Source organism: Dermacentor silvarum, chromosome 6 (genome assembly GCF_013339745.2).
Source record: "Dermacentor silvarum isolate Dsil-2018 chromosome 6, BIME_Dsil_1.4, whole genome shotgun sequence".
NCBI classification, from domain to species: Eukaryota; Metazoa; Arthropoda; class Arachnida; order Ixodida; family Ixodidae; genus Dermacentor; species Dermacentor silvarum.
In genome coordinates this window covers 24,330,538-24,339,936 of record NC_051159.1, presented here as the reverse complement: position 1 = coordinate 24,339,936, position 9,399 = coordinate 24,330,538, and the positions used below count along the sequence as shown (strand labels likewise).

Below are 9,399 nucleotides of genomic sequence, written 5' to 3'. Positions count from 1 at the left end.
TAGAGTGTTGAACTGAGAAAGGCATTGCGTAGATTTTCGGCAGCGTTGAGACAGAGCTTTTACCTTTCAACCAGTCTGCTGAGGCTACAGCTGAGAATACCGTTGCATTAGACTACAGTTGCGCCACTTTTTGCTTTATTATTCTGCTCTGCTACTTGCCCATCAGCTAGCACCAAAGTGAAATTAAAAAAAAAAGCCAGGGTAAGTAACGAAAGGCTGATGTTGAAAAGGAATCAACATCAACATCAAGAAAAGCAGGACATGAAACAGAAGGAAGAAAACGGGTCTCTACAAACGAGGTCCCTAATGCTTTACAACCGGAAAATGTCACCTCCACAATTAAGACGACATGAACTCGAGTCGGCATTGCAGAAAGTGTCCGTCACCTTCGGAAACGCAGAATTCTTAAGCCGTCTGCCACTGTTCGCTCCAACCGACACTAGACAAAACAGTACCAGACTTCAGGCATTTTACAATGCGCCAGCTAGCACGTCAATGCATCGAATTATGGTCGAAAGTGCAAGTTTTATCTCAATCCTAAATTATTCTAAATGGATTGCTGTTTTTATACAAGCCCAAGGAGTGTACATTGAATCGTTTTCTTCTAACGGGTGATTGTAAATATTTGACATACAAGCAAGCGAGCCTGCACGATGGCGATTCGAAGTATGAAAGAAGGCTCATGACGAAGTGAGTTCAAAGTTGCCCCTTTGAATTTTAACTTTTCTTTTGCACTTTGTTCACTTTTGTAAACGTTGGAAGACCACTTCAGCCTATGACGAAGGTTTAACTTCTACTTTAAATGAAAGGAATGCAGGCACATTGCAGGATTTCTTGAGGCGGTGGTGTACCGATCGTATTTCTGCGTCGCAGATTAACATCGATAGAAAAATGGGACTTAGCGTTGATGTTAGCGTTGATCTTGTGCATTAGGGGAAAACTGATGTAAAGCAGCCTGCTCTTTCTAGCGCATGTAGTAAGGTCAGGTAGACTGGAATCGAACTATCGGCAATAAACTCAACCGTCTAGTCGCCACTTTCTTCGATCGCGCTTAGAAAGTTAAATGGAAGTAAGGGAAAAGAGGTCGAATATTTGGCTGTCAAAAGTGTACGAGGCATTTGGGCTTTCTTTCACCCATCTTGTCAAAGCATCTTACCCCCCCCCCCCCCCTTATCTCATTCGTTCATTTTAGTGTTCTTTTTATTTCATGCAGCGACCTCCTCCGACTCGTGCTCAGCCCCCGGCTCAGAAAGACGCCGCTCCTGTACCGGCCACCGAAGAGAGGAAACCTGACGAGTAAGTCAGCCCAGAAAACGTGTTCCAATAATATACACTGCAGAAAGCAGAAATAAGAAAAAGAAATTAGCACAATCAGCAACGCTAACGCGGACTTTATGCAGATGCAAAGGAAATGTTGGGATCATCGTGAAGAGAAGCTTTCATGACGCATTTACCTAAACGATGCATACATGATGTGATGCGCATAATTGTTTATTTTTACCGTATGCAACGTGTAATTTGTGATCCAGCGTTTATATTAATGCACCGCACAGGTCACACCGTTTATGACATTGCTATGCGTAAGCGCAGACACCAAATCATGCAGGCCAGCAACCCGCCGCGGCGGCTCAGTGGCTACGGCGTTGCACTGCTGAGCACGAAGTAGCGGGTTCGAATCCTGACCCAGCCGGCACCATTCCGATGAGGACGAAATTGGGAACCACTCATGTACTTAGATTTAGCTGCACGTCAAAGAAATTCATGCAGGTGGTGAAAATTAATTCGAAGTGTTCCCACTTATCGCGCGCCTCATAATCATATCCTGGTTATGGCAGGCAAAATCCCGGAATACTGTTTACTCATTTTATTGCGATAGCAATTATATGGACACTCAAAAGCAGATTTCTGCCGTCGGCGTCGCCGTCGCCGTCGCCGTGAGGTTCCGTATGACGTCATTTGGAGAAGAAATCGTCGCCGCGCGCCGAACGCTGTATGGGCGAGTGAAAGGGGGCGAGGGGCGCGTCTTTCACGGGGAGTGAACGCACGGCGGAGAACAAACGCGCGTTCTGCGCCGTGCTCGCTTAAGGGCTGCAGAAGTAGGCGTCTCTGTTCTCCTTCACAATCACCATGTATGTAGAGCAAACGCGCCTTCTTCCGACGAGCGAGAGGCCGTGGGGGAGGGGGAGGGAAGGGAGGCGACGTTTAGCTGCGGCACGCAGTGCCTATTTATATCAGAGGCTCCGGCAACAGTCACCAACGCCGCACGCATTTTGAGCGAACGCGGGCAAAACGCCGATGGCGTCGACAACAGTTCTGCGTGTTGCCGATGCTGCTGCATGTCCAAGTTTATACAGCTGATAAAGCTAATATCATTACTCCGTATAGCTCTCTACAAGTTTGCTATCGCAATTGATGCTTCGCCTTTCAGGTGAAACTGCGACAACTTTTTAAGTCAGGTAAACAGTGTGAGACGTGTATACAACAATGACAAGAGGGATATGTGTGATACTTGTCGAGGGGGAAAACAGCCATGTCAGGTGTGTGCACAAGTACCCTAGGTGATCCCAAGCTCTCCGTAACACGACGCCCCTCAAAACCCACGAGGAAACCCGTATAATTTAAGTTGTATTTGTTCGGAAAGATGTCCTTCTAGATTGTTTGTTGTTCCTAGGCACAACGTCAATAGATTGTAGAAAGTTTGCACTCGACTGTACTGTGTTACCTGGTTTGTGTATTGTGGCAGTTGGGCAACAAATTTCCCATAAACAAAGTTAGCTTGTTTGATTGATTTATTCATTTAGATTAACTTAATTGGCTAACTGAATGGCTGCCAACACAGTCGGACTCGTCTAAATGACCCAGCGAATAAACTACATTCATCCTGTCCACCATCTCTCCACCGGTAAGCAGCGTCATCTTGGTGTCCGTGGTGGCCGGCATCGTAATCGTCGCCGGCCTCGTCCTGGCAGTGGTGGGCATCATCCTCGGAATGGCGGTGCCGGCCGGTGAACACGGTTGCCCGCCACTCGACAAGCCGCTCGCCGAGGGCAACGTCATGGTGCGTCCATAGTGGTCAAGTACCACGCGGTTCAGTCACCCGCGATGTGCCCACCGACACAGGAGAGAACAGCGGCGTCACCGGCTTGTTTCCTCTTCCCTCGTGTCACGTGACTCGTCAATATTGTATTTCAACGTTGGTATTACTATTACATGACGACGCCTGATTGATAATGGACCAAGACGGAAAGGGTTACAAGGCGGTGGATATGGGATAAGCAAATAAATGGCTAAAAAATGCACAGCGCCAAAATACAAGTATACCATCCAAGTATGCTTATAGCCCCATTTCGTCACAAAGCGCTGACGCCAGTAAATATCCTAGTGTGCTTCACCTCAAAAGCAGCTCTCCGTGACAACGCGACACCTCGGATGTTATACTTGTAAAGATAAGTATATGATATAAACAAGATCATATATATATATATATATATATATATATATATATATATATCGTCGCCCGTGACACCACCGTAAAAATGTTTTTTTTTTTCCTAATACAGAATTCACAAAGCAATGCCAATTCAAAGCCTCACGCTATTAGCGTCTTCAGTACTCGGGCAACAGCAGCGCTCTTTCGTGTCGCCTTCTTTCCGGCCGTGCGGCTTCTATGCTAAGTAAGGCTTTCTCTAGAGAAATGTCCCGTGCACGTAACACTACAAAAGAAATCAAGGATAGCTATTCGGCTAAGAGCTATTCTGCAGGGTCGTCAAAGCTATTAAGTAGGTTCGCAATAGAAGCTCCGGTTCAAGACAGAAAAAGGTCTCCTTGAAGGCGTTCATGCAATAAAGAAGGCACTTGTTACAATCAGCTGTCTTCGTCAGATCAGTTGCAATAAGCCGATGAAGGCCTGTGGTGTCCCGAGAACCTTAATCGGCACTTCAAACGCCCATAATGAAGCATGCAAGCACGGCTCCCGTTGTAGTGAGCTGTGTTCCGTGCGTTTCCCACCGCCATTGCCCACTTTGAAGGCTAGGCCATGTTTCGCTCAGAATACGTGAAGTCGGTGAGTAGCAATTGCTTAGACATGACTTGTGCACTGATGACTGCGGAAACGCCGTTCTGCGGTTGAAAGTTATGCCATGCATGTTTGCTAAAATGAGATGTCCTCCAAATGCATGTGATATACTGTAACGTAGTGCCCCGGCCATGGTCGGGCTCCATGTGCCACTATATGCACCACATTTTGTATGGCTGTGGGCATACTGTTGGCCCCGGCGTGACGTCGCCGCCTTGCGCGCAGCTGGTGACCAAGGGTGGCCAGCTGGTCGGCAGGACGGTGATCGTGGACGGCGTCACTTTGTCGTGCTTCCTGGGCATCCCGTTCGCCCACAGCACGGCGGGCGATCGGCGCTTCACGGCGCCGTTGCCGTTGGCCGAAACCGGAGACAAGTGCGCGGTGCGGGAATACCTCGAGCCCCGGCCACCGTGCGCCCAGTGGAGCAACGGCAGCGTGGTCGGCTCCGAGGACTGCCTGCACGTGAACGTGTGGACTCCCGAGGCCACAGTCGGAGACAACGTCCATGGCGGAGGCCGGGCCATGGTGGTGGCTGTCTCCGGAAATTGGTTCGAGACGGGCTCCAACGACGACCCCGACTGGCCGAAGCTGGCCGCCAAGGGTGGGTGATATTCATATCACATAATCGGTATTTGCTCGAAAATAGGTCGAGCACGAATATAGGTCAGCACCTATATATTGTGCACTCTGAGAAATAAAAAATATATATTCGAATATAGGTCGACCCATATCTTTTGAGAAAAGGAAAAATTGAAACATGCCACACCTTTACTTAGAATAAGCTCGGTTCAACCACTTGCTAGTCGCTGCCACAAGCCACGTCATCGTCTGAAATGTCAGGAAAGTTGTCCTCGTCGGAAGGAAGAGCACATTGCGCCGCGTGAATTTTTGCGCCAGCCCCGACTCGCTTTAAACGTTGACCGGCCCATCCCATGTCTTTGCGCCAACTGCCGGGCTTTCGTCTGAATTTCCTCGCAGGACACCTCAAGACTCTTTGCATGCTCCTCTTCCACATGAAGCCTCAGTTCTTTCTCAAGAGGGTCCCGCGTCCCGGTTGCGGGGCCACGAAAAACGCGACGCCGCCCGTTGCACGCAAAAAGTTGGTCCAGCTGCTCCCTCTGACCCCTAAAACTTTTCATTCACGTCGAACTCGCACTGAGTGGCGCAGTTGTTGGAGTTCTCCGCAAAAAGTACCACTTGACGCTTGATGTCAGCGGTGTAGCTCTGCCGACGTGACATCGTCACACAGTCGCGCAACCGCAAATGCGAAGTGGCACGTAGAAATGATCGCAAAATGGCGACGCAGAGGCAAGCAATCAAACAACCAATAAACAAGCGTTTCTTTAACCAGAAACACACTTGTGTGTTTCCGCAAGAAGACACCGGTTCGTCCCTGGCAGCGCCGTTGTTTATGCCCCAATGTTTCGTCGAACTCGGCGAACGCGTGCCGTCCCGGCTGACGTGGTTTTGGATCAGTGAGCGCTCGCGAACTCGACGAGTACGGTCGACCTATATTGGAATAAATACGAGAAAAAAGAAGGTCGTCCTATATGGAATAAATACGATGTATTACTTCGTTTAAACGAACGCTGCGTTGCTAATTATTTACACCTCTGTAATGTCAAATATTTTAGACCTACCGTGCGCAAAATTGTTTAGCTAGAAAATTACTCAAATAAAACGCCCTTCGCGCTCGAATCTTCCTACAAATTTAGCGGAAAACAAGGATTACATTGCATTCTAAATTAAACATTCCATTCTCGAAGACACTAATGGACTTCCAAATCCGTGACGTTGCACTGGTGTACTGAAGCCACTAGCTGCTCTGACATAACAAACAAGAAGTTAGCAACAACTTGATTTGGGCGATGAGACGAGGACAAGTAAGCAACCACATCTCCTGCCATGGTCATGGTTTCTTAAACTGGGGCAATCTTCTTCTGGGGCTCGGCTTCAATAAACTTTCGCTTTCGTTCTCTCCGTTAACTGCCAACCTACCTGTTGCCATCAAATAATCGGAACCAGTCTTCGAAAAACACTTTCGCTTTCTCACATAATGAATATCCACTCGTGACGTTGTCACAAACACGACCAGCCGGCGCTTCGTGCAGGAGACGTGGTCGTGGTGGCGCCCAACCACCGGCAAGGCGTGCTGGGCTTTCTGCACCCGTCGTCCGTGGTCGGCGTGGATGGGGACGTGGCCAGTTGCTGACGTCACGAGCGCAGTGCAGTGGGCGCGCGACCACGCGGAAAGCTTCGGCGCCGATCCGAAGCAGCTGGTGCTGGTTGGCCGCGGATCGGGCGCTTACCTGCTCTCCTGCAGTCGCGCGCAAATTACCCAACGACACAGCACTCCGAGCCTTCTACCATGGCATCGTCTACGGGTCACTGCTACCCTTCGATCCAGTGAGTTTGACCCACGGTGTAAAATGCTTTGGTCTCATAATGTATGGTCACTTACGATGTCCGCACACCGGAGCTCAGTGGTCGAGCTTGAGGGGCGGTGTTTTTCAATACCAGGTAGTAGCGCGAAGTATTCGCATGTTTACACTTCGCTCCTAAACAGACTTCACGTGGTTACAAAGACATAAAGCGTTATCGAATGGTATTTCTTCATGGAACCCAGGAAATTAAATTTTGCAAATTAATTAACGGGTCTCGACACCTCACGGTGACTCAAGAAGGGGTTGCGGCAGTGCCATCCGTAGCGACGACTGAGCGAAAATTCTGTAGCCAGGCTTTTCAGGCGCCTACTCGAATGTAGCGGAGTGAATGCGTGTTCCTCAAGTCATTTTTTTACGTAGGTTTTGGGGGCTCTGTCTTTAACTCCGGGCTTTACTCCTGACTACTAAGCACATTGTAGTGTGATGTGATAATATGCACTATGCTATGATGTACTATAATTGGACAGGTTTTCTTCTGCCCCACAACAGAGTGGGACAATTGTGGCAACTTGTGCTGATTACGCCACCACTGTGGCCCAGCGAGCAACCGGTGTGCTTGGTGCGCAAAATTTTAATTTGTAAAGCAAGCTTTCCGCACTCATAAACAAAAAAAACGATGTGAGGACACAACTATGCATAAAAAGATAACACATCAACTTGGGGCTCGTTAAAGCACAGAGATATGGCAAAAGTTAAGCTTCATCTACGCTTGGATGTTTCCGATCACCGATCAGCGTACGCGTGTTCATCTGCTTGATGTTATTTTGACTGCAGCAAAGCAAGCAGGACTTGCGCTCGTGTGGCCGTTCTGTTCGTGTGCATGCGTACTTTTGTCGTTAAAGTATTTTCAAATTATACGCCATAATAAATTACTAATGTTCATGCACAATGTTGTTTGTCATGCCAAAATACATAAGGAGGAACACATGCCAGGTGGGCTGCACGAGCATCATTTATCCTGTATACACCAGAAATGCGAGCGCCAAGTTTCCGTAATGAAAAATCAAATCATGCTCGGGTTCGGTGACTGCTATTACCACCGCATGGACCATGCGCTCCGCAAAGGTGCACCAAAGGGAAGCAGCACATTTGAAAGTGCCAGATGGGGCCAGTCTGAAGAAGCTTCGACTCCCATTTGTCATTCCGAATAAAACACGGCGCACGTAATGAACAACAGTAAATTTAGCCTATAGTGGAGTCTGCTGCGCCCATATAAAGAAATGCCCCACAAGTACGGCAAGAAAAAAACAATAGCAAGACATCTGCCAGCTCCACGCACGAACATTGATTCCAGGCTTGAGCGACAGATGACGCTACGATACACCGTTGTGCTCCAGCGCCTTAGGCCAATAAAAGCACCATTTTTTTCCTTACTATTTATCATTTAGGAGCCGGCGGGAAAGGGGTTGGCTTAGAATTTCGAAGTCCTATTTTCGATTAAATAAGGTAGATCGGTTATAAACATATGGTAATTAGATTTTAATTTTGTGCACTTTTCTTGTTCAAGTTTTGCATATTACATAAGAGCCTACGTAAGGGTGTTTCGATATGACCGGTGACATTTCACCAACAGCAATGTCTGAAAATTATTCGCGAGAGACACTTGAGACTGCTTACCTGTGGGAAAGCGAAAACATTATACCGTTTGTAGACCTCGGAACGTCATGAACGCGCTATATTTATACACTCATGACGTGGCGCCACCTCCTCCGCATTGTCTGCGCCGTCACGCGCCCAATGACGCACGCATTAGGCCACACATTTAGTCAGCGAGATGGCTGCGACGTGACTTGTGCAACCACGCACGCACTCGACACAACTTTAGTAAGCCAGAACCGTGGAGCCGCCGTGGCGTCGAGGAAGCGTGGTGGTCTCGCACATCGGAGGCCCGAGTACGATTCCCAACCAAACCGAAATATACTATTCTTTTCTTTTCAAAAAAGTAATTTACTTTGTTTCCAGGAACTTCCTTGAAAATTGTGACGTCAATGCGCGCATTTTTGACGTGTGTTTACTCGTTGCGGCGTCGGTCATTTTTGGTACCATCTTTCGGTCACGCCGACGGCTTTTAGCGTAATAGAGCATACGATGCTTTCGCATTGAAAAATGACCCCAGAGGGCAATTAGATTCGCATTTATAAACTAGCTATCACCTTCAGCTGATTCTTTTCTACCACGCGTAATACTATTCTATCTATCTTGCACAAATGTGAGTAATAAGGAGATCGTTTGTTGTTTTCATCGTTATGTGGAACAAATGCACACGTACGCGCCTTGGGGAACCTGAAGTCTTGGTGGAACAGGGTTGAATGTACGCAGCCTTACAGCCTGCTTGTGGTGAACAAAAGTATTGTACCTGTAGCGGCCAGGCGGGTTGGCTTTGTGCTCTCTTGCTAAATGATTTGGATTTTCCTTCGAAGTACTTGAAATAATGAGTACAGCATGCTCTGAAATTTATTTAGGCTACAGCAAAAGTACTCCTCTCTCAAAGTATTTCCCACATACTGAAATACTCTGAAAGGTACTTAAGATAGAATAACGGGAGTAGAATCTTTAAGATACGTACAAGTCTTGTAGGTACTGAAGGCCCCTCGCCTTCGCTCAGGGGGTCCGTGAGCCGCGGCCAGCACGACAAATAACCAGCGGCGCAAGGAACAGAACCCACTTTACGACGTAACGAAGCACTCACAATCACCACACTCTCGCGGCCGACAGTAGAAAGGACAAGGTGAAAAAGCAAGCAACGGAACAGCGAGGCACACAAGTGTATAGTCGCAATCTTTTTGAGGGTGAACACGGGAAGCGTGGCCTGAGCTTATAGCGCGGTTCAGCGCGGTTCATTGGCGGCAACGAGAAGCATTGCTCATGCGCAGTGTGTCC

At 48.1% G+C, this 9,399-nt stretch overlaps 1 protein-coding gene across 1 annotated transcript; it reads left to right on the top strand.

Moving 5' to 3' along the window:
• The first annotated feature begins 1,089 nt into the window (after positions 1–1,089).
• LOC119456579 (cholinesterase-like) lies at positions 1,090–6,347 on the top strand. Its single transcript, XM_037718408.2, has 4 exons — positions 1,090–1,296; positions 2,911–3,058; positions 4,301–4,676; positions 6,187–6,347. Exons 1-4 carry the CDS (start codon positions 1,208–1,210, stop codon positions 6,285–6,287), a joined length of 714 nt encoding a protein of 237 aa, XP_037574336.2. The 5' UTR covers positions 1,090–1,207; the 3' UTR covers positions 6,288–6,347.
• The last annotated feature ends 3,052 nt before the right edge of the window (positions 6,348–9,399 follow it).